Raw genomic sequence first — 26,441 nt, 5'->3', positions numbered from 1 at the left:
CAGGCTTCTGGGCTTGTCCTGACCAGCTTAGCATCCGGGCAACCATATGTCCTTACCATATGCAAACAGCACTTCATAGCCACATGGGGGTAAAAGAATGCCAGGGCAGAAAGTTATCTGAAATCACTCTTGATTCTGGCTAAACTTCGACACCAGGGCACTGAGTGAGTGCTTCTCACAGTCAAACATCCCCCCACTTAAGTTTGACTCAGATTGAAGACCCACGCATTCATACATGTTTATGATTTTTGATGTGTCATATGACATCAAATGTTTGTAGCCATTGAATGAGAACCTTTCTTCCTCATGTATTTATTTTCAGATGATTTCTCTTTGGTAACTCCTGTGGTGTCCATATCATCTTCATAGAAGAAGGAATCACTGTGGCCACCAATGACTTAATGGTGTGGGGGAGATGAGAAACCGATGCTATGGCTCTTATTCCAATCCAAATGACATCTTGTGCAGTTGTAATTCATTTTTCTTCACACAAATTCTACCAGGTAGTTTGTTCGGGAAACAGCACATTCTGAGTTTTGCTGCTGAGAACGGTGGAAAACTTTCAGTCTCACCCTGTTGTCCCTATTACAAGTTGTGGAGCTTGCAATGGTGTGTTCATACTGCACCTCTTAACCCCTTCACTGCGGCGGCTATTCCGCCGCAGTGCTAAGGGGGGGGGGCCGCGCGGCGCTCCCGTGCTCATGTCGGAACCGCTCCTTCACGAGCCTCGGTGGGATGTGCTTGTGACAGAACGGTTCCGTCACGGCCCCGCCCACCTAATAAAACGTCCAGCGCAGGCGCGGAATTTGAGCCGCGCAGGCGCGGCGAGCGGGCCATGACGGAACTGTTCCGTCACCAGCACAGCCCACCAGAGGCTCGTGATGGAACGGTTCCGTCACGAACACACAAGGTGTTAAATACCGCTCCATAGGGTACTGGTATTTAATAGCTCCACTACTACTTTCAAAATACCTGGCAAGTCATAACGAGGGTTATTTTATTGAGAATTGTCCAGAGGTACATTTCACCTACATCCTTTGAACATATATAACAAGCCCACATTTTAGAGTTTTGGTACAGCCTACACTTTGCAAACTGTAGGCTCGCCGAAGAGCACAATATTGACTGTTCTACACTTTTATCAGGTAGGTCTCACAGCAAGCGGAACTGGGAGATAGCCGAAGTGCACTTTGAATTTTCTGGTGCGAACTTGGTTTGCAGGCCCTCCTCCGAGGTTGGTATTGCTAGGCTATCTATTCTAAGGTAAGGAATCTATAATTGTCTGTCTTTCAGATGAACAAGTTACTTTGGTAACAGTGTATCTGTAAGAGACTTAGGTTAGTAATTGATTCCGTACCACCCCATCCATCCTCCCCGCTCTGCGAACTGACTTTTAGGGATACAGATTCCCTTATAGGGCTCTAGTTGTGGTGCACCAGTGATCAGTGGCTTTAATGGCTCTGCGCTTCTGGTGTGGAAAGTAGTGTCAGAACTGCAGTCAGTGCGCAGAGGCGGCATCTAAGTAGGCACCACAAAGTCATCCAGACACCCAATTTGGGTCAAGTTTGCGCTATATAAAACTCTGTAAAATAAAAAAATTAAAAAACATTACAAATTTGTTCTCCCTCTTTCACACAATGCTGCATTGCAAGTTGCCTTTCTATATTGCATTGCATGGAAGAAAAGTAAATCTGCCACTGAATTTGCTTTTCAGTGTTGGCAATCACAAATCCTGGTGCTCCTGACTTACCACACGCCAGTGTGAGCTTTCAATATTTATCATTAACGTGTCCATGTCCTAGCACCAGTGCAGGAAACTGTGAGAGTCAACTCCAGCTCACCAGGCAGCCCGGAGTAAAGGATGCAAAGGGATAGGAGGGCTAAAGTCTACCATTCTTATAAAAATACCACCAACCATCTGAACTTAACACAACAACCCATTCAGCTATTTATGCAGAATACCATTCAATTTTTATGAGCAAAATATGTTGTTGGTAGTTGCCTGTTGCAAAACAAGATATCTGTTTTTATGAAATATGGCACATGTAACACTGTTTCTCGGCCAGTGGCTATGTAATGGGAGATATCAGCTGCAGTGTTCACAAGAGGTAGGTGAGCTCTGGAGACCACCTTCCAACAGCCCTATGTCTCTTAGACACAGGGACCCCGTTCCATGATGGGAGCAGATGACAGCAGAAAAAAGTAAATGCATCAGTTATCATGAGAAAAGAAGAGGCTATGCAAGGCAGGCATAAATGTACAATCCTCCATTGTTTCACCCTTCCTGACTCATCCTTTCACCCATCCACCTTTTACCCAACCTTTCACCCACCCATGCAACCATTCACTCATCATTCTATCAACCATACATCCTTTCATGCATCCTTTGTCCAACCAACGCATGCTTCGCCCGTCCAACCCTTCACCCATTCTTGACTCACGCATCCTTTCACCCATCCACCCTTTCACTCATCCTTACTTCTAACCTTCCAACTGTCTTTCCCTTTTCTATCACCTATTTTTTATTTAGCATTAAATATGAGGTCGTAATCTGCTGATTTACAGACAGAAATGCCCATAAAGTACTCTACTCCCTCTGTAGCTGCTACAGCAGGGGATCCCTGACACCCTGAAATCCAGCCCTTTGGGAATGTGGAGCAGATTCATGTTTCATTCAACAGAATAGTGCCAAATTGTGTCCCTTTGTAAACAATAATTAACTACCATCATGTTCTGCAAAATTATTTCCCAATTTCTAGGCCCTTGCAAAAGCGCCAACCAGTTTATACCCATACCTTACCAGTGGATCTTCAGCCAATGCAGTTGCCTTTGATAGCCAAAGACCTCTCTAGCTCCCTGATGATGTCACAGTGCACCACTTGTCAGGGCTGATGAAGAGTTGGTTAGCTATCATGAAGGTCTCTCAGCAAGTGAAACCGCTACAGTGGTCAAACCCCAGAGATGACTCATTTGACCCATTACATTGGTCACTTTGAACATGCAGCAAAGCATTTTCAGAATGCAGGTTGGTGTCAGTAAGGAACTAAGGGGCATATTATCAAGAACTGCGTTAAAATTATCGCCGCTTTAGCTGCAGAAAACTTCCGCTAAAGCGGCGATATTGGGCTTGATAATATGCCCTGGAGAATTTCAATAGAAGCCCATGTTAACACCAGAACATGGACTTCTATTGGAATTCTCAAGGGCATATTATCAAGCCCATTATGGCCGCTTTAACTGCAGTTTTCTGCCGCTAAAGCGGCGATAATTTTTAACGCCATTCTTGATAATATGCCCCATAAGATGTGACCAAATAGAGAGTGGCCAAGAGGTTTCAGATCCAATCAGGCTCTTACACACTCTAACAGAGACTGGGCCTTCAACAGGGCTGTAATCATGTTCCTGAGTGTTGTGATATTTAGCTGGGGAAATAGGTGATGCCTAGAAACATGCTCCGTCCATCACCACCCCCTTTTGTACTGCCTAGAAACATACAGCGGTCAAAAACATGCAGCCCTAAAAAGAACAACACAACACGTCAGCAAAGCACAGCTCAGCCCATTTGTGTGAGTACTTTGGTACCCTATAAAGAAGTGAAGAATTGTTAAGAATGAGTTAGTCTAACCTACAATGTGTGACACTTCACAGGGCAGAAGTACCTCTCGTGTAAGGGTTGCCACTATTTCCATGATGGTCTTTCATGGAGTCACATATGCCAGAACAGTCACTGTGTATACGGCAGCTGATTTTCTACCATGGCTGGCAGATTTAACCTGGAACTTGGCAAATTTAACCCGTTGGTGCGGCCGTTTTCGTGCGCGGGCGGGCCGCGTCAGCCATTGGCCGACAGCAGGACTGGGGAGGTAGTGCTGCCGTCGGCCAACAGCCGACGGCAGCAAGAAAAGGGTTAAAGGAGGCGTCTGAGAGGTCTCCTCCGGTGGCAAAAAGCCACCACCTGGCTAGCGCCTAATCATGCAGTTATACCACCAGACTTTTAGATCAGGAATACAAAGATTATTGATTGATTGTTTTCACCACCAAATCAGGTGCTTAGTTTTTTTTAGTTACCTTAACTTGCTTTTAAAAGAAATTGTTCTTATCTGCTTTGAAGAAGTCAGCAGATTTGCAAAACGAAACAGAGAAAGGCAGTAAATACTATTTTTTCCTATTCCTATCTATTTTTCCATCCAGCCGCTGCCCCTAACAATTGTTTTTGCTCGGCTAATGCATCCGAAATTGACATTAACTGCTTGTAGCAGGATTGCATGTATAATGGCGGCTCCCCTGCAGCACAGACATATTTATTCCACAATTTTAAGCCTTAACAACGCGAAATTGATGTAATCCCCTCCCTGCCAGAGGGCAACAACTCGAGTAAATTCTTCATCTTAAGAACATTACTGGTTCCTAGTGGTTCAATTTTGTACCAAGCTGGGGATATGAGGATTCGAACTGCGCGTTCTGTGGCGGGCTGTATATGTCAATCCTCTACTAACCGGCTGAAGCAATTACATGCAACCCTGTAATAAGATTTACACTTTGTGCCGAGGGAGTAATCTTTTTTTTCTCTCTTTCTCCGCACAGGTCTGCAAGTTATTCTGCCGGAGTACCTGCAGGAGCGCTTCGTGCAGGCGGCTCTCAGCTACATTGCCTGCAACTCGGAGGGAGAGTTCATCTGCAAAGAGAATGACTGCTGGTGCCACTGTGGCCCCAAGTTCCCAGAATGCAACTGTCCCCACATAGACATCCAAGCCATGGAAGAGAACTTGCTTCGGATCAGTGAGACCTGGAATATTTACAACAAGGAGTTTGAGGACTCGGGTATGATATATTTATTTCTCACACTCTGTCCACTCGTTATGCTTCTGTTTCAATAGTCCGGGCATGTAAACCGATGTATCGCCTGGTTTATAAATAATGATAAATAATTCCTACTTGTAAATCGCGTGAACACATCACCTCACGCTACAGCATCAGACACTCCGCCTGCTGTGCCACACCTCTCCTCTGGCACCTGAATTTATCTCTTTGGTTCCAATATTGAAACAACAAAATACCTGGTTTTGCCTCATTTAGTGAAGTGAGTGACATTTATGTCTATAACATGACCAAAGTGGTATGAGGAGATTTGCAAACTGTCAAAAGAAACTCCTCTGCGAAACGTGGAGTTCCACGAGTGATGGAGTCTGATATGCAGGCGCGCAACACCCATTGGACTCACCGGGCTCAGCCCCCCTCCACGTCGTGTGTGGCAGCCCGGGATGAGACAGATCCCGGGCACAAACAGAGCCACACCCGAACGTTCCACAGGTCTGTAAAAGACCATTTGAATGTTAATTAGGCCTTGCAGTTGTTTCACCCCTTCTAAGATCCCCTGCAGCTCCACTCTGCCTACTGATTAAAGGTTCAGCCCCCCCCCCCGAAATTTTTTCTTAGCCCCCACGAAATTTGGCTCTAGTTGCGCCTCTGCTGATATGTTGCTCTGTTTGCGCTGATTTTCAGCACCAGGATTTTCTCTCGCACTGTAAACCCAGCACAAACGTCATCATGTGGAGCACCAGAGGGCACTGCTTCTTTCTGTGGCTTGAGTAGATTCTGTACTTGAGCTGCCGCTTCCTCGACGCAAGCAGCAGCTTTCTCGATGCGAGCGGCAGTTACGTTCCGCTACTACCCGGGTTCAGGAATCTCACTGGGGGTGGTCTAGCGCATGTTTTCTCATACTCCTTTTCGCCAACTTAACATTGGCGAGCCCTGCATGAGAAAAAAACTCTGCTCCATGTCTCTTCACTGAGTTTTTGGAGCTCCGCGCGGGGCAAAGAATGTCCAAAAACTCAGGGAATTCTCGTGGTGGAGTGGAATTCTTTGCCCACCCCTAGTTGAAAGACAAAACACGCCAGTTATTTTTCTACAAAACTGTGTGCCTGGGGTATTTTCTAGCTCCAGTCTTTTAAAGGTTTTCTGGGGTGAGGCTGCGTGAGAAGGATGTGCTTTTTGGGTGGCAACCCTTTGACAACCATACGATTTTGGTGATATTTTGTTTTGTGATAATGTGCTGTGGAAATTTGGAATGATTCACATTTCTGAGTGAAGGTTGTATCAGTAAAGGGTGTTCTTCTACAGCAGCGATGCTTTGACAGCTTAATGTTTGTATGTGCTTTGTTTAGCACTAGGGCACTTGTACACTTGTCATTCAGATCTGAGTGGAATACTATAATTCACTACCAGCTCATTTACAACTAGCCTGTCCTTTGGGCAAACTGTAGTTTTTGTTTGCTTGGAAATAATTGGTTCAACTGTGTATAACAGTTGATGCTGTGGTAGTTTTTGAATGAATGGTTTAGGTGCATCTAAGATATATTCTTGTATTTGTTACCTTTCTGAGGGCTTTTCTGCCACCAGTTTCTGGAATCCTTTTGCATGCCATTCCTACTTTTAACCATATTCATAGTGCAGGAATGGGCAGCAGGCCTTTACGCAATGGGAGGACAACATATACACGTTTTTAAATGTAAGGATACTGTCTAGTGCTGTGTATTTATGCCAAATGAGCAATATTCTAAAAATAATCAAGGGTGGTGACTTGAGATGAACCTATGCACCCTTTCAAAAACATGACTAGCGCCTACAGCTATATATTTCAGTGACATGAGTGATGTCACAATGGAACACTGATCGAAGTTGATGACAAATGCAGTACCATGCAACCTTTTAAAGGCACAGATTTTGACTATTACATCCGGAGCTAAACGATTTGAGAATTTTGAGCAGGGATTCCCAGCTCAGCCACACACATGTTACCGGAGTCTCCTAAACATGGACGGTTTTCAATTAAGCAAGTCCTATTCTGGTCACTTCTAAATTCATAGCCAGCATGGCACCTAGTATGTTCGAGGGTGATACAACCCCTGTCATGATTCTAATCACCTCACCCTACCACAGAATTAGCTTTTTTGTTTTCTAGTAAAGAGCAAATTCTCGGTCATTTATAAGTGGCAATGTATCCCCTCTCACCCTGCTGAAAGTTTCCTTCAATACTTATTTAGTTTTATTTGTAAATGGCATTTCTAGGTGAGGAAATACAAGCCCTTTATAAATGGGCAAGCAATGTTATGACAAAAGAGATTTACACAGATTTTATTAGTCTGGACTGGATAGGATCAGGGCATAACTTTGGCAGAATGTTCATTTTGTCAGTCTTAGTACAGATGTTCTGCTACTTCCGTTTGTGGTCCACGTATCATATGCTAACACTAACCAATCGCCTTTTGACTTGGCTTGCGTGTTTACTTTGTTTCACACTGGGAAAGGTTTTCTGTTAACTTCCACAAGTTTCCCAATTACTCCTGATACCTTTTAATATGTTCTTGTGCCCTTTCTTTTTCTAACAGCATCTGTTCCTTTGCCAACAAAACATCTACCCTAGAATGTGGCCTAAAATGAAGTGCCAACACCATACAGTCAATATCCAAAACACTGTTTACCACTTTCATCCCAAATATCGACAAGTGCTCGTGCATCACCTGATTCAGACACTGGATAGAGGAAGACCATTAGATGGGATTTAAAGGGGATCTTGCATGAACCCTATGTCCAGGTGAAACTTCTTTTATAATTTGCATGATATGACATCAACGGTATTGGCGCCAACAAATGTCAAATTGACTTCGGCAGACCTCCATGGATACCTTGAGTTTCTTGAAACATTATATTTACAAAAGAGCATTATTTCCTAGTCCTAAACACAATGTCAAGCTCTGCCTTCCTGCAGCCTCCCCTTGAAATTTTATCAGAGTGCATCGAACACAACATGGAAGCCAAGAGCACGGTGGCCTTTTTCCACTCTTCATTCAGCAGTAATTGCTATATTCACATAGCAAGTACCTTGTTAGAAATGGGGGTATCTAGTTGGCAATGGCTTGCCCCTTTGTCCAAGTAGGGACCCTTCCTTCTAGTCAGGATAACGGAGTTACACTCCTAAAATAACAACTGCTCACCCTCTTGGTACTTGGCATGAGCAGTCAGGCTTATCCCAGAGGCCATGTGTACAGCATTTGCATATAACCAACAGTATTACAGTGAAAACACTACAGAAGCACACCACACCAGTTTAGAAAAATATCAAATATTTGTATATATCCTAAACAAGACCAAAACAATAAGAATCCAACATACAGTACATTAAAATCTATATACTTTGCCAGATATCCTTAAATTTGCAGAAGTCTAACAGTCCCAGCTGACCGCGTCTGTATGGGCCAGCTAAAGCTTGAATTAAAAAAAGTGTGACACGCGCTGTGCGATTCACCTAGAGTTTCACAGCCTTATGCATATTTGTGGTCCACATTATACACGTACTCAGAAGTATTCAGATCAGTTCAATCTGTTTATTTCTATTCATTTTTCAACGTTTGTCCGTCACATCAAAGCTTGGACAGACTTGTGAAAAATACCTTTCTTGCTGCGGCTGGCATGTTGGTGCGAGCTGGTCGGGGCAATCGGCGCAGTGCAAAATGGAAGTGGTGTAGGGTGCGGTGCCCTCACGATGTGGTGCAGGCAGTGACTCATGGACGATCGTCCAGACAGTATGGATAAGACCAAGGCTTCCGGTGCGAGGTGGTGCGAGGCAGTGCTCGATGCAGTAATGGCAGGTTGCAGTGCAAGCAACAGAGCCAGTTAGGGGGAGCTGGTGTTGGTCGGCCCAGACTGCTGTGTGGGATGAGGGGGCGCATAGTCAAACTTACGAGCGGTGCCCCCAACCACGATGCGATCACGGGTGTTGAAGTCAGCAGGCAGTGACGCCGTTGGTGAGAACAGGATGGCAAAGTGAAGGGAGGCGGTGCAGAGTGCGGTGCCCACAGGTCAAGTACCAGCAGCTGCTTGGTGATGGCGGCGGCAGTCTTCATCATTGGGGAGACCAGGGTTGCAGTGCGAGATGCAGCAGTGCCTTCTGCTGTACCTTCAGGGCACTGAGCCAGCGACGGAGTCGGTGATGGAGTTGGTTGCTTCTCCCTTCTCTGTGGCAACTGAAACAGCGGTTCCAGAAGTGGTAACCAGAAGTTGGTGAAGTATTTGCAGTCCCTGAGACTTCAGAACAGGAGGCAAGCTCTACTTCAAGCCCTTGGAGATACTAAGCACAAGTAAAGAAGGTTCAGTCCAGTCCTTTCATTGCCAAAGGCAGAAGCAGCAACTGCAGGCCAACCCAACAAAGCAACACACAGCAAAGGGGCAGTACTCCTCTTTGAAGCTCTTCCAGCTCTTCTACTTGGTGGGTCCCTTGATTCCAGAAAGTTCTAAAGTTCTGGGGTCTGGTCCCAAATATTTATACTAAAAATGTCTTTTTTCTCTCAGGCAGAGAGTATCTGTGCTTAGTCCAAACCAGTTTGGTCCTCTCTGGCCCAGCTTCCCAGCAGGAGGTGGAGACAGCATTGTCTAAAGCAGACCAGACCAGACCCATTCATGTGCAAGGAAATATCTTCCCACTATTGTAAATGGAGCCCAGGTCTAGTCAGCCCAGCCCTGACTCATCCATGAAAGGCAGGACCCACCTTGGCCCACCCAGTTGCTGTCCGAAGAGAATGCACATCCACAGCTCCTGTCACTCCAAAGTCAGACAGTCAATCCACAAACCCAGCAGAGGTACACAGAATGGCTAAGCAAGAACATACCTACATTCTAAAAGTGCTATTTTCATACACTGAACATAAAAATCATCTTTACTAAAAGATGCATTTTACATTCTGAGTCCAGGCATACTAAACTCCATTTCCCTATCTTGTCCCATTGGGAAGGTATGCTTATATTTTATTTATTTTTTTTTTAAACTTGTAAGGCGCAACAGCTACCCAAAAAGGGTTTCCAGGCGCCGAGACACAGCACAGAAAGGTGGTAAGGGTTTGCAGGGTCGTTCTAGTTATTGCTCGAACAACCAGGTTTTGATGTTCTTTCTGAACCTAGCATGGTTTTCCTCCTTTTGAATATAGGGAGGGAGAGCGTTCCAAAGGGTTGGTCCTAGATGAGAAAAGGATCTGCCTCCCATTCTTGCAAGTTTGAACCTAGGCACGCAAAAGTTGGCTGCTGATTGCGACCGTAGGTTGCATTTGGGAGTATAGGGATGGGCTAGTGCTAGTAGGTATTCAGGTGCAGTGCCCGCTTTTATCTTGAACATTTAGTTCAGGGCTTTAAATCTAATTCGGTTTTCTACCCTGAGCCAATGCAGGTCACGTCGGTAGTTCGAGACCCTGGTGGTTTTAGGAATTCTACACAGCAGCCTGGCAGCTGAGTTCTGGACAAGCTGCAGCCGCCGTATTACAGCTTTATTTGAGCCTAGGTACAGGATGTTACCGTAGTCAAGCTGAGATGAAATGAGGGCATTGACTACGTTTTTTTGGGTGGAGATGGGCAGCATCCAGAGGATTTTCCTCAGCCACTTCATGATGGTAAAACATAGGCCGATGACTTTGCTGGCTTGTTGTTTCATGGAGAGGGAGCTATCCACAATGACCCCCAAATTGCGTACCTGTGTGGCTGGGGCTGGGAAATTTCCCATCTGGGAAGGCCAGTGGGAGGGGTTCCACAGGTCCTGTTGTTTCCCCAGAAGGAGGATCTCCGTTTTTCCTCCATTTAGCTTCAGCTTGTTTCTAGTCATCCAGCTGAAAATGTTTTGGAGACCTTGTTTGAAGGGAGACGGGGATGAAGGGCTGGATTCAACAAGGAGAAGATGATCTAAGATATAAGATGTTATAAGTAAAATTTCCATTCTACCCTATAGCATCTGTCTGTGCATTTTGTTTTTCACTAAGGAAAGGCTATCTTCCATAGTGAAAAATTAAAAGCACTGTAATTCACTGCCAGGAAATGCCAAAAACATCAGTATCTGTCCTCCCTTTAGCATGCATAGCAACCTGCCCACAGGGGTACCTTGGGCCTACTTTAGGGGTGACTTATATGTATGAAAAGGGAAGATTATGGCCTGGCACGTGGGTGAACTGGCCAGGTTGACATGGCAGTTACAAACTACGCACAGACTCTGCAGTGGCAGGTTTGAGTTACCTATTCAGGGCTACTCATTTAGGTGGCACAATCAATGCAGCAGGCCCACTAGAAGCATTTGATTTATAGGCCCTGGCACATTCTGTGCACTTTACTAGGGGCTTACCAGTAAATCACATATGTGAATCATGGAAACACGAATCCGTAATAACAATTTACAACAGGAGCACTTGCACTTTAACACTGGACAGCATTGAAAAACTGAGCAAAGTCACTAAACCAGCAAAAACAGAGTCAAAACCTGGAGGTCAGAAACACGCCAAAAGATGCCAGGTCTAACATACCTCATTTCCTCCTTGATGGAAATTACACTTTCTCCTCCCAAATGACCAGTCATCAATTTTGAATGCGTAAACTCTGTATATCTGGCAACAACCACATACCTACTATCTTGGACCTAGTCTGCCCAATTGTAGGAAAAAAAATTAGACCTGATCCAGGGGATTCTGGAAAGTCTCAAATTGTTGAGTGAAATAAAATGTTGCAACACATTATGCCAACTAAATCTCTAGCTACATATCATATATATATGTATATCTCAATAACAGGATTATTGCTTTAAACAGGCTCCAACATTTTTTAATAACAAGCCCCATATAACCTTTAATTCACAGATTAGCAGGCATGACGTGAGTCTCTTTCATGTTTCCCATTTGTCTGCAAATTAAGATGATTCAGTTCAGAGTACTTTGGCACATACGTTCTATATGTTTTGGCAGAAAAAGGGAACTGTAAAAACTCTTCTCATGAACGTTTCTCTTGATTCATTTAGCATGAATTTTCCAAAATAAAAGTATAAGAGCATGATGCTGAATCCAATTTGGTGATATGCTGATAGCTGTTCCTGCCGAATAATTGTCACATTGTGAAGCAGAGCACTTTTCTCCTTCGAACAATCTATGTATTTCCTTTTTAATCACTTTTAACATCTCACTCCAAAAATGTTCTTTGCTTCAGACCGCTATGTCTCCATTCTTATTTACTTGTCATCTTTTTATATTTTTATGTCTCCCACCCTTACTCAAGTGCTAATTCCTGTTGGATAATGGAAGAGATAGAAAAAAGCTAACAAAGATTTGAAAAATCTTTTTTTTCATATTTTAGGTGACTTTAGAGAGTGTCAGTTCTGTCACTTTGTTGCTTTCTATATTTATGAGTAGGATTCATCCTTTACCGTATGTAACTTTATGATAGAGTAGATTAAAAACTTAAAATGTAGAATAAAAGGAAAAAATATGTGCTCCCAAATACAAACAGAAGAGAAATCCAATCATTGCCGTGAGGTGTCGCATCCCGCCAATTTGCACCATTGAATCTGCCTGTATTTTCCCGTCAAACCATTGCTTTCTTCAAGAGAGTATCCAGATATTTCATCAAGATTTACATGAGGAAACTCACTGGTACTAATTAAGGATATTGATAAAGATCATTGCATATCGAGGAACTATAAGTAATCAAACCCCTGTTAAGTAATTGCTTGGGCAGTCTCTTACTGCTCATCAGTAAGATGCCCAGCATGAACTGGTTTTTGTTAATAAAGTTGGCGATTGTTTGCGGTTTCCGTATTTTTGAACTGCAGCAGCGATACCTGGATCTAACTTGGATAGGTCAACTTGGCAAGACACTACTCTGCATGTTTTAGGTTTGAGGATACTAGGATTTTAGGACAAGTTTTAGTGACTTGTTGTTCACGGTAGACAACAATTTAATAAATTTGACCTTGCAAACTTTGGTTGGCCTTCCTTGTCTGGTTGGGAGATGTAGTTCTAAGGTTTGAGAAGGTGATCCTTTATAGGATACTATATGAAAATTTCGAAGATTGCAAATAAGAAATACCTTATTGCTTCAAGGCTCACACACCCCTGCAGAGATGTCATAAAAGTAAATGCTTTATTTTTAGAAGACTACTGAAAATTAAGTCTATGTGATTAGACTCGAAGCTTAACTGCACACTAAACATCAAACACAAATGTTCTAATAGTTAAGTTTAATTGCTCTCTCTCTCTCTCTCAGAGTATTAACAATGGCAAACACCGTCTGCGTAGGGCACTAACTATAAATAATTGCCCATCCGGAAACTGTGGGCCCAAGCCAAAGGCATGGACACATAGTGACAGGAAGGGAATGTCATTACGTCCTGCTGCTAATGGATATAAAGTTTGTTAAAGGCGCGTTTTTTGCATGTCGCTCGGGCCAGCAATGAGGGAAAGGGTCTTTAAAAACTGACATACACAGAGACAGATTGGCTGTCAAGCTATTAGAACATTAAGCTCATTGAGGACAGAATGTTCTAAAATAAACAGGAGGAAACAGAAAGACAAGTATTACAATTTTGAAGCAGGTGGATTGTGCCAGCCTTTAATGGCCCTGTCTCACTTCATTATTTTCATTCGAGCTCACACTATTCTAGTGTTCTAATGTGCCAATATTACCCATCTCAGTGGTACACATTTACATATTTTATCAATGTCAGTAGGATATATGGCAAAATTCAACCTAATACCTGTAAGATAAACATAGATTTTTGTTCAGGCACAACAACCCACTGTGTATCTTATTAAAAGGCAGTGACAGCAAGAGCTGGATAGACACAATGGCCATTTACATGCTTATCATGATTAACTACATTTTCTCCTAATATTTGATATAAATATCGCAAAACTCAATGGTATTTCTTCTAATCACTTCAATGGGGAGACTTGAGGGCCACTTAGTGTTTTGCAAAGCTGAAGGACCGCAGTTACATCAGCAGTGGTCTTTCCAAACAAACTTGTGGTTCTACTTCTCTATTAAGAGTTGGTTGAAGAGCCATCTTTACCTTGAGTATTAAGTTCACCACCGGAAATGTTGATTAAACAAAAAGAAGAAGACCTAACCTGATGACTGTTGCCAACATAAAGCATTTTATATTCACGCATTGTGGAGAGTTTTGGGTCCTTCTTGCCCATCGGATCAATTGTAGAAAAGTTACCATGTAACCTTAAATCGAGAACAAAGTTTGTGTTTAATCGGTTTGATTCACATACCGCATTAAAGTAGACAACGCTTTTATCAAGTTGCAAATTTAAGAATATTTTATACTAAGAACGAAGTTTGTGTTTACCTTGCTCATTTTGCACATTGGATCCAACTTTTATATGAAGGGTCAGGATGCAATTTAAGAATGTCTCAAACCAAGAATGAAGTCTATGCTTACCACGCCCACCTTGTAAATTGAACCAATTTTTAGACAAAGAACTTTTCATCGCAAATTATGAGTGAATCTGGCTAGTGAATTCTAACTAGCACAATGCACTCTTTTTACTTTTCTTTGCTCTCTCTGGATCAACATTTGGATAAGCATTTGTCATTCTCAATTGAATGTTGGCAGTGAGGCAGTTTTTAGTCAACCCAATGCACAATGAACTGTGCGTGCTAGCAAATGCATGCAATTTAAGCACACCCAAAAGTAATAACGGCGTTTGTGTTTATCTTGCACACTGAATCAACTCTTAGGTCAGAAACGTATCATGCTGTTATGTAATAATGGATCTTGTGTGACATCTCTAGGTAGCAAGTAGCTAGGCCAGTGCATACTTTCCTTATTTTTCTTATTTTGCACACTGATTCAACTTCCTCATTTTTCACATCGATCACTATCTTTAGATGAAATATTTGTTTTGTTCCATCTTAAGAATGACGTTTGTGCTTTCTAGGTCTGACTAGTATCATGTATTCGGCATTCTTAAGCAAGTCATTCTGTTCCTATTATTTCCACACAAGGATTTAGTGATTGACAATATGTTAATCAAGTCTTTTTAATTATGAAACCTGCTGTACCCTGTCTATTTTATGCTAAAAGTGTTATGGTTCTAATTAACTAAACAGTACAAAAAAAAATACCTTTTACCATCCTATCGTTGTTGGAACCTCTGTGGGCCTCCATGCATACACCCGTGACCTCATGGCCCATCTGCCCTGTGACCTTTAAGTTCAGAGGATACTTGCCTCGTCCTATTTACGGTAGAGCGATTAGCGCTGATTTTCCCTACCCATGGTCTGGATGTAAGGCATAGCTGTCTTAGCTAGAGTTTAGGCACAATGGCCCCCAACACAGGAAGAAAGCTCCCTGTGCATCAGGGCTGTTGCTTAGTTGCTTTGAAAGAAACAAACTCTTTTTCTGAGGCAGTGCAAACATAGTGTTCACTTGGCAAAGTTCAGCACCTTCCGTGAGCTGCGGCACAGGAGGCTCTGCTGAAGGCATGGAGATCCCTGTCTGCAGTGGCAGCTTCTATGGGTCCGTGGTGGTGAGGCGGGTAGGGGGGACAGGTGGGAGGGGTGGTTGAGTTAAAAAAAAAAGTACCCTTACCTGTCTGCCGACTCTCCACCGTTCTTCTTCTTTGGATGAGGAAGAAATAGTAAGCATTCAGGCTCCCAGTCTCTCCCAGCCAATCATGAAGCTGTTGATAGCAGTGTTGTGACTGGTCTGAGTGCCGTGGGTCGGCACACAAAGAGGGAGTGGGAGCCTGGGCATTTTATCCACCCAGGCTGTAACACAGCCTGGGTGGAGAACATGCAAAGTGCGCATGATGGTTTGGCCAGCTTGAGACGGCTAGCCAAATCGTCATGTGCACTTAAGTGCACATACCAATCCTCCCCCTGCTGTCTAAAAGACCTGCCTCACCCCACCCTGCCCCTTAAACAAAACTAGGCCAGTACCATAAAAATAAAATAATAATAATGTTATGCTTTTATCAGTTTTTTTTTCTCTTGAGGGGCGATGCTCCTCCGCCTTAGCGAAGGAGCCGTCGCTGCCTGTTTGTCCAGATTTCTGTGTGAACCCAATATTGACTTTACACCTGACCTGAAGGTATGGTGAGATGTAGTAGGATGCTTAGCAGACAAGAATGTTCTTCTATATCAAATGAAGTAATTGGGTTTAATCAGCCATGTGATCTTTTTTCCATTTGATTCTTCAATATTCTTGTGAACCAGTGTTATTTGTTTGCCGGTGTGCACGTACATGTAATTCAGGAGATACCATCAGGGTCGAACATGGCCTGAGTGCATTCACGCAAACAGAAATACTAAAGTGCTTAAACCTTACTGACGCAGGTTTCTTTGGAAATTCTTTCAGCTCTCAATAAGGGCTTGCAATTGCCCCAAAACTCTGCCCCATTGTCATCACCTCTGTAACTGTCATGACAGATTTACAACATTACTCAGACTGCCAGATCGGTGAAGAGTGAAATGTCTCCCGATGTCTATACAGCAGTTACCTTAACTTCCAGCACTTTTTGCATCAGAGAAACAATAGCAGGCAACGTACTGCCAAAATTGTCAAAGAACTAGACCTGGACAACATTTTAATTACGCCATGAAATTCCAGAGATTTCTGAATTTTTATTGAAATTGAAAGCTGAACAATCTAAAATAGAGCTGGGATAAGAGATGTAAGAATTTTTATTCTGAACAGCAGCGGCCTGTGCAGGTAAGAGCAGTGGGGCGGTACAGTTGGTTCAGGGGTAATCCGACAGAAAACGAGGAAAAATTAAATAAATAACAAATTTTCCTTCTTTGTGGTCTGTCCAAATCTCCCCTACAGGTGCTCTTACCTGCACGGGCTGCTGCTGGTTCTAAAAACTGAATGTAAAAACAACAGTTGATGAACAGAATGCAGAACAATGTCATACATTCACCCCAGTACAGAGATCTGGGCCTAAATCCATCGTTTTTTTGCACTCCACACCACCCCAGTACAGACATGGCCATATGCAAATCAGCCTTGACCCTGTGCCTCATGGGAACAGTCCAGCCCAAACTGCCAAGCCATGTCTTTCCTGGACCGGAATCAAGCATCCTAGGACCGGTTTCTGGCTATCAGCCGTCATTTGCCAGGATAGCTTGACTCCAGTGGTGTGGAGAGCATGGGACTCATGTCTGAGCATACCCATCCCACTCGGAGGGCCTAAATTCATCGTTTTTTTGCACTCCACACCACCCCAGTTCAGACAACAAAAAACTGAATACCATGAGCAAGTGAAGGCAATTACATGCTCAAAATATTCTTGGGTTTGTAGATGCACCAAAGCGTTGGTGCTATACCTGCAATGTTAGCATGAAATACGGTGCTGAAATTATCTGAGCCTACTCATGCCTAATGCAAAAAGAAAATCCGAGTTGAAAGACAAGCGTGTATCCGAAAATCTTAAGATATTCATGTAAAATAGATGTTTTACATTAGGGACGTTGAAAATGATCTTTCTGTCTGAATCATTTTAAAATTCATAATATCCTGAGGCTGGAAGAGGGCTGGCAAAGCCACAGGAGATTTGATTCTGCTAGATGGAATCTTGACAGCTCTGTTAGCACATAATCAAATTGTCCTTTGGAAGGCATGCTGAAAGTTACAAGTCGCCATCTAAGGCATAATTTAGACTATATTGATTTTGCTGCTACAGCATCATGTAAACTAAGGGCCAGATTTACAAACCTTTTGTGAACACCAGCGTGAAACGATTTTTGTTGGACTTACTTTCCAGCACAAAACTTGTTTTATGTTGGAAAGTTGCCTAAAGGCAATGCAAGGGAAAAGCAGTATTTACACTACTCTGCTTCAGAGGGGTGTAACATGGGTGGTAGGTGGATGCTACTGTGCTGCTACCCATGCTTTTTGACGCAAAAACCCTATCTACTAACAATAGAAGACCGGGGTTTGTACCAACAAATAACTTCACTTTGATGCAAGTGTTAAAAGAAAAAAAACATTTTTTTCTCCTTTCTTTTCCAACTTTGCATGTGTGTTGCACTGTCCAGCACACATACACAGTAGAAAAAGTTTTTCAGTTTGTCTAGGCATAGTATTTGGTACCCTTCCAGTATAGCACCTATGCTAGACTCACACAGATACCTTTGCACTATGTGCAAAGGTGTGTGCATTGTCCTTCGCAGCCTGATTGTGGTCCTGCGCTATGTAGCAGGTAGGAGAGTACGATATTGCTGTAGATAGGGCGCTTTACTCCTCTCTCCCCATAATGCAGCGAAAGAAATTTGGATGCTGCGCTGTGCTGTGTGACACTGCCCCCCAGTGTCTAGTTGGGTACTCAAATAGGTGCCAGCAAGCCTTGAATATCAATAGCGGCAGCCACCATGATGGCTTTGATGACACATTAAAATTAATATTTAAATCACCAGAATGTTGTGAATGAAGCAAAGGTGGAAGACAGAGTAGTTCATTTTGTGATTAGCAGATTGTGTCATCATCGATGTTCCGTTCCCCCAACCTCAGGGGTTTGATGTCTCATTTAAAGGTGAAGTAACTAATTAGTTTCCAACGATAGACCCTCAGTTAGCTCCATTAATCAAAATGTCCCACTGACAGAATTTCACTACAGGAACATACAGATTCAAATATTAACCCCTTCACTGCGGCGGCTATTCCGCCGCAGTGCTAAGGGGCGGGGCGGAAGCGCGGCGGGCGCATGCTGGTGACGGAACTGCTCCGTCACCAGCGTCGGTTGCGCTGTGCTTATGACGGAACCGCTCCGTCATCAGCACAGCGCCACCGCAGCTGATGACGGAGCGGTTCCATCATCAGCAGGGAAGAGGTTAAGCAGGCATGTCATAATTAGGGCAGGTATTTCAATTCCGATTTTTCATGTGTATGACCAACATGATAAACATAACGGCTGTATGCAGGAAAAACACATGTCCTATAAAGGCTTGGTTTGTCAGTGAAAAAAGTGAGAGCTGTAGAAGGCCTTAAACACTAGAATAACAAAAAAGAGCCTTAAAAAAGTCGAAGCAATGCAGGCTTCATCCAGTTACATAACTCCAATCAAAAACACTCTATCCACTGCACCTCCAAGGAGGGCACAATTCGAGCCAGGTGTTGTCTTATGACTCTCAACTTTCTTCCTCAGTGTAGAATTCAGGAGGTCAAAACAAGTACAAGAAAATCTCTTCTCATAGAAGCAAGAAGATCAGGAAGTTCCCATTTACCCAGATAAACTCAAAAGAGAGAATGATCAATTGCAAACATCAGAACCTAGACAATAAAAGGCTTGCATCAATAATATCCAATGACAATTCAAACACATTGAAGAGCTATAATTTAATAGTAAATCCCAACATCAGATTTGTTAGACATACCTGAAAGGCGTAACTGCGAAATACACAACAGCTCTTTGGATGACCCTGAACCTGAAGCCCTCAAAATATACTTTGAGACCGGAGACAAGAAGAAAGGACATTAGAAATGTGGGGCAGCATTGATGCTCTCTGATAGCAACACAAAAAGATGATGGACCGAATGCTGACATTGTCACATTCACAGTGACAGTCACAGATCTTGGTTAAATGTATCATTTTTTTGCTCCACAGGACAACCCAATTTGGACCAAGCCATATGTAAATCAGTCTTGACCCTGCTCCCCATGAGAACAGTCCAGCCTGAACTGCCAAGCCAGGTCCTCCCTTGAAACAAGCATCCTGGGACCAGTATCTCTAATACCCTTAATCACACAGAGAAAGTAAATTCCCTTAAGAAATAAAAAAAGTTTTGAACATATTATTATGAAATGTAATATTAATAATAATAATGCCTTCTTTCTAGCCATCATTTACCACAATCCTGACTTTATTAGGACTGTGGCAAGAATCCCATTTCCAAGGAGTTATCAGATTCTTCTATGAACATAATATCGATCATCTAGCAGAGCAATCTTCTTGGCAATTTAAGCTGATTTAGTTTTTGGGGCCCAATTACATTTTTGGTGGAAGGTCCGCCCACTATTAGAGCGATCGAGTACATTGGAGTAAGTTGCCCTGATGGAGGTTCCGCCCTCAAAATGTTTAAATGTCCGCTGACCCAATAGACATTTCAAGAATTAACAGGAAGCACTGTCATGGCAATTCTTGTCAATGCATTGTAAGTCTGACGGATGGCTTCATTAACACGGTGGACCCGAATGTCAAACATACTTTTTTTTATTTTTAAAAAGAAAATCCTAAAGCGGGATTTTCTTTTTAAAAATAAAAAATAATAATTTCCCCCCTCTCAACAAGGGAGTTTTCTCCCATGGCAACAGGAAAGCTGAGCACTTTTCAGTGCCCCTTACTGCCAAGTTTTCTTGGCTGTGACAGGCCTTCAAAAACAGCTGTATGTCAGCCTATCTAAATTAGGTGGGCGGACATACAGCCAAAACGTCAGCTATCGTCATTCTATGGTCCTCTCAAATTTAAATTGGGTGAGTGGACTGTTATGTTGCAGGGGAGTGAACATTCCTTTTTTGACACCTTATAAATTAGGCTCTTAGTTACCCTGATTGTAAAAAGAGAAAGCCGAGAGAAAACTGATGTCCCCAAGTACATATGTGTTTTAATTAGGACTCCCAGTAGGTCTGCTGAATAAGCTTCAGCTGGTTCACAATGCTGAGGCCCAGATTATTCTTAGCTGTGCTCAAAGGCAATCTACACGGGAGAACCTTAAGCAGTGTAATAGCTTCCTGTCAACCATAGATTTATCTTTTAAGCCATGTTAATCACCTTTAGAGCACTGCATCTCAAAGGGACTCTGTATTTACAGCGAAGATTTATTATATACACCCCTGTTAGGGCTTTTTGCTCCTCGAATCAAGGAAAGATATCCATATCAAGAATTCACAAAGAAAGATCTGGGACTAAATCCTTCTTTCTGGTGGCGAAATTGTGTAATTCTTTTCTGAAAAGGCTACGACTTTTTGCGGCGGAACAGATTTTTAAAGCAAGATTGAAATCCCACATTTTTAGTGAGGCATAATTAGAAATTCTGATTGTTATTCACCTACTGCATTGAGCGCCGGGACACTTCTTCCCAAAGCAGCTGTGCACTTTACAAATGGCGTTTCATCCCTTCATTCATGCATTCATTCAAGATTTAAATAGTAACTGTGAACTGGAAAGGGAAGACTTGGACCATTAATGTTACTAGCATATTTCAGGGTCAGAACAAGGCACACAACTCAACTGGGTGCAAACAACACCGGATGAAGAGGTAATCTAACCAAAAAAGAAAGCCTTTCATAATTCCCAAATACAAAAAAATACAATTAAGACTACTGAATAGCAAAAGATATAGAAAACGTTACTGAGGCTGATCAAGGGAGGAAGTTGACCTCTCCATCGCCACAACTCATGGAAGCCTTTTTTAGTTCTTCTATATAAAAAAAGACCAGATAAAGAGAACACTCTTATCAAACACTAGTAAAGAAAATAAGAAAAAAACCACCACTCCCAGTGGAAGGATCATCATGATGTTTGCACCTGAAACAGAAGAATCTTTAACTGTGTTAAAAACCTTAAAGCTTCTATGAAACCTATGTGGCCCTACTGTTAAAACCAGAGAGTCAGCGGGCATCCCTTATAGTAGCAATCATCAATTCATTAATGCTCCTAGTTGTAATACAAGCCACCTCAAGATGGCCTTCATTCTCGCGTGGCTGATAAAAAGCAACAAGCGGCCTAAATTTGCTGTTGGCCTACTGCCATGTTTTCAAGCTTGCAGATGGAGTATAAATGCTGGATATGTTATAACGTAAAATGGCGAATCAAGTACCTCAGCGAGTCAAGAATAGGTTTCTACCATATGCTAATCAAATGGGATTCAGACTTTCCTCACCAATGAGTGCACTCCAAGGCCCTCATTACGAGTTGGACGGACTTCACAGTGTGAATACTCGAGGGACAGATTTCAGATTTACCAGCATGTATCTCCACTATAAAGTCCAGCCTGTCCGAGTTTCCCACCATAATGGGGAATAACTGCCCATATCTGAATTTTCCAATTGCTTTTCCAAGCATTTTTTCATCATTTTGGTGAAGACACTGCGGACATTTTCTGCCCGCTCTGAACACACTGAAAATGTCCATTGGACTATTGGTGTATACTGGTGGTTTTGGATGGGGGGTCAGGGGTGAAGAGCAGACATGTCCCTGTCCAGGCAGTTAACTCATCCAATAATCCGAAATGGTTTGACAACATCTGTTCGAGGGCCAGTCGTGAGCTTAAGAAAGCCCTAAAAACAAAACCAAGAGATCCATCAACCATCAGGGTCTTGCGGGCTGAGTATAAGAAGTCTCTTACCATTCGTAAACGTGCTGTAAAGAATAGTGTATGGGAGTCCTTGCTAGATCCAGAGACATTAAAAAACAGCTCAAAGTTCTGGGAGATCATTAACAAGCCTTTATTTGATCACCCCAGTATTTCTAGTATGGGCACCAATATTCCAGAAGAAGAGTGGATTAACCACTTCAGCTCCATTTTTAAAGGTAACGGTCCGCAGGTACAATGCAGCTCAAAAGATAGTAAAGAAAAATCCTTGTTCTTTACAATTGAAGAGGTTATAAAAGGCATAGAAGGCCTTTCGAACAACAAGGCCCCAGGACCTGACGGTCTTCCCCCCGATCTTTTCAAATCATGTATAACACTCTGGGCACCAGTTCTCACAGCTGTACTTAATGCTGCTGTGTTACGTGGATGCCCAAAATCTTGGGGGGTATCTACGATTGTGCCTATTTTTAAGAAAGGAGACCGTAGTAGCCCTGCCTGCTATCGACCAATATCTCTAATAAACTCCGTGGTGAAAGTGGTGGGAGGAGTAATATTGAACAGATTGGTCAGATGGTCAGAAGAAAATAAAATAATATCTCCAATCCAGTATGGATTCAGGCCCGGACACTCCACAATTTCACAATGTTTAAATCTATACCTCATTATTGCAAAGTATACTAAGGCTCGAAGTGGAACGATCCATATGGCGTTCATGGATCTTTCCTCGGCTTTCGATTGCGTGAGCCGGGGGAAGCTCTGGGACGCCATGCGAAAAATGGGTGTGGATCCGAACCTAGTCGACTTGCTAGATGACATGCACTCTGACACCAATGCAAATGTTAGATTCACCCAAGATTTAAATGTGACCAAAGACTTTGGGGTGCATCGTGGTGTCCGTCAAGGCTGCATTCTGGCACCGTTCCTTTTTAATTTATATATCAATGATTTGGAAGAGCACCTTTTAAGCACTAACACGGACTATCCGTATATTGGCCGTAGGGGGCTGCCAGTCCTCTTATATGCGGACGACGCAGTTCTCCTATCAAGAACAGCAAATGGACTTCAAACCTTATTAGATTCCTTCCATTCTTTTATGACCTCAAGAGAGTTAAGTATTAATAACTCTAAATCTTACATAATGAAGGTCGGACAGGGAAATAAAAAAGTAAATCGCTTAAATGTAAATGGAGTATGTATCCCCACTACACATACATTTTCCTATCTCGGGGTCCTTTTTGACAGTCAATTAAACTGGGGACCCGTGATTGTAAAAAAGAAGGGAGAGGTTACCAGGGTAAATGCGGCAATAATGGACTTTTCTAGGAAAGTGGGCAATAGCCCAGTTGCCGCCCTACTCCAACTTTACAAAGCCAAAAGTGTTTCCACAGCGTGTTATGGCAGCGAAATTTGGGGTTATGTCCCTTTGGAACTCCTACAGACTGTCGAAAATAATTTTTTGAAACAAGTACTAAGGCTCCCTAGGGGCACGGCTAATTTCTCTGTGCATGAGGAACTGGGGGTCTCCTTCGTAAGTGACAAGATTGCTGTTAATCCCATGTTATGCTGGATGAACTGTTGGTTAAATGATAACATCCCACTCACCCAGCTTATTTTAAGAGAAACTCTCACATGGGATAACAGGATGAAGGTTCCCTGGTTAAAGTACCTCTATAAGTGTTTTGCCGATCTAGGTCGACCTGAACTTTTTCTATTCCCTGATTTGATTACTAAACAGGATGTTTTAACGGTCAAGAAAGCTTTTATTGATTTTAGAATCCAAGATAGGGAATCACGTGAACTAAAAAAAGAAAGTGTTCGTGCTCATGTGCTAGTAAAAAGCACTTTGCTCATGGAACCCTATCTATCCTGGCAACTGTCCAGTTATGACCGTTTTCTATTGATCAGGTTCAGGTTTAACTTGTTTCATTTTTTGTTGGCTGTACCAAGGGGAGCTCATCGTGGACAAGTGTTGCCGGCTTGCGGCTGCGACGATAAGTCTCCGCAAGACTCGGCACACTTTCTCTTTTTTTGTCCCTTTTATGCTGTTCCAAGGAATCTTTATTTAAAACCCTGTTTGAAAAAACTAAATTTTGTACAATTTCGCCCTGCACTGCACTTTCTTCAGCTGCTAAACTGTGAACATACTCTGTATATATGCAGCTTTTTAAAACTGGCAGTAAAATTTAGAAATAGTATGGAAGGTTAATAATATTAATATATGAATTGTTATTACCTCTTTTTTATAATGGACTCCGCAATATTCTCTGAAGGCTTGTTGTATAGTTGCTGTCTTTTCGTTTATATTATAATTGTATTTTACCTCTATTGTATAAATATGCTCTTTTTTAACTGTAGTGTAAATGCTTTTATGGTTGTCAATTCGTACAACCGAATAAAGTTTATTGAACCTGAACCCTGTCCAGTGGGAGTGTTATCAGCTCCCCATGGACAGCTCCTGCCAGCGGGATGTGCCTGCCACATCAGCAACAGCTCTTTCAACATCCCTGACACGACCTGTGCCTCCAAGCCCAGAAATATCACACTCCGAGATTTTGGACATGTCAATTCCAGTCCCAAAACTCTCGTAAAATGCAAATTGCGTTATTTCACCAGGAATTGAAGCTCTGCGCGACATAACACAACTTCCAATGGGGTCCTTAGTGTCATCAATGAGGAACTAATAAATCCGTAGATGATGGTTAAAGAACAGTGACCTTTTGGCGCTTATAATACTGTGACTTAATTGAACCAACACTGACAAATTAGTACTCAGCACTAAACATTAAAACACATTTTTTTTTTACTAGTGCCTTTTGGCAACACAACGATTCAAGTAACCAAAGTCAGGATCTCAGAGAGGGTTTATGAGTGGCCGTATTCCACGCTGTAGTGTCCTGTCGGAAACGTTCTAGTGTTCTGCCTATGTTTGCACCCCACATCGCATCACAGGTGTCACCACCGGTCAGGTGACCCTGCAAATAAAGGGGCCGGGTGCACGTGCCCTGGGTCAGTTACAGTAACTTACTACTGTGTCCGTGTGGTTCATCCGCAAGTATGTGGGCCTAGTGCCCACCACTTTACACAAACGTCTCTATAATGTGTCCCACATGTTAAAAACTATTTTTGTGTTCCTGGGCAAGACACATTTAGGGGCCCCTGATCGGAGCAACTCCAAATTTAGTATCCAATTTTAGCCCATTTAGTCCAATATTGAATTGTATGTTCAACTTTCATACAACCCTAACCATCCAGGCAGTAGGCCATCACCTTTAACCTTTGTCATCCCCACCACCTACATAGTTATCAGGGTCATTGTGAAGCTTTTCAGGAGACCAAGGTCACCAGGTTGTACTTCATGCCCATGTGCATTGAGAAATATAAAGGCAGAGACGTTTTAAGGGACGGGCAAAGTGGGCTCTGGCCTTCTGGGGCCAGCTCTGTTCTGCAGAGAGTCTTACCCTGATGGTCGCGGGTAATTCTCAAACAAATTGTTTTAAATGCCGTTTTACTTTAATTTAGTTTAAGATGGGTGATGTGAGATCGTATATTAGGGACATTTTGTAGAGAAATGGGGCAGATTTATGATGCCCTTGCGCCGCAATTGCGTCACTTTATTTGACGCAACTGCGGCGCAAACAATGCGCCCTATTTACAACGTGACGCATCTAGGAGATGCGTCACGTTGTAAAGCCCTGCGCCATAAGGAGGCGTTCCTGCGCGGGGGGGGGGGCGTTCCTGCACAGGAACGCCTCCTGAAAGTGGCTGAGTGAAATCTATGAGATTTCACTCAGTCACTTTCAGGCCAATGCTGCGTCAAAACCCTGCGCCTGCTTCAAGCAGGCGTAGGTCTTGATGCAGCATTGTGTAGATGGGGCAACCCCGAGCCTTGCTGGAGCTGCGTCGCGCTTGCGACGCAACTCCAGCAATGCGCCACATTTCCGGCACAGATGTGTCACGCATCTGTGCCGTTTTTTGCACCATGGGTGGCGGAGCTGTGGTGCACTGTGGCGCACGTTAACTGGCGCATCCCTGGGGAAGCGCCAGTTAACATAAATCTGCCCCGCTGTGTTTAACTTTTATGCAACATCCATCAAAAAGGTTCTTTTAGCTCAAAACAGGACCTCACATATTAGAAGCAGTAATTTAGTGAGGTGCTGCTGTTTTAAATATTACAAGCACAAGTCACTATCCCTAAATATTAGATGTAAACACATGTGGAAGAGTTTGCCTGTGCGCTGTCAGTGACCTGGACAAAGAGGTCATGAAAATCTGAAACTGGATCTTAAATTCAAAGTTATTCGGAACAGGGGTCCCCAAAATTCGT

The 26,441-nt window shown here is 43.0% G+C and overlaps 1 protein-coding gene across 1 annotated transcript in view; it reads left to right on the top strand.

The window, feature by feature from the left end:
• The window catches only part of BRINP3 (BMP/retinoic acid inducible neural specific 3), a 1,009,588-nt gene that overhangs the window by 756,777 nt on the left and 226,370 nt on the right, over window positions 1–26,441 (top strand). Inside the window, exon 6 of the mRNA XM_086964475.1 lies at window positions 4,585–4,821. Within this exon, the coding sequence (XP_086820601.1) occupies window positions 4,585–4,821 (237 nt within the window). The remainder of the gene's footprint in view (window positions 1–4,584; window positions 4,822–26,441) is intronic.

This window comes from Lissotriton vulgaris, chromosome 1_1 (genome assembly GCF_964263255.1).
Source record: "Lissotriton vulgaris chromosome 1_1, aLisVul1.2, whole genome shotgun sequence".
In the NCBI taxonomy this organism is placed as follows: Eukaryota; Metazoa; Chordata; class Amphibia; order Caudata; family Salamandridae; genus Lissotriton; species Lissotriton vulgaris.
The sequence above is the reverse complement of the archived record's forward strand: the minus strand, read 5'-3'. Positions and strand labels throughout refer to the sequence as shown.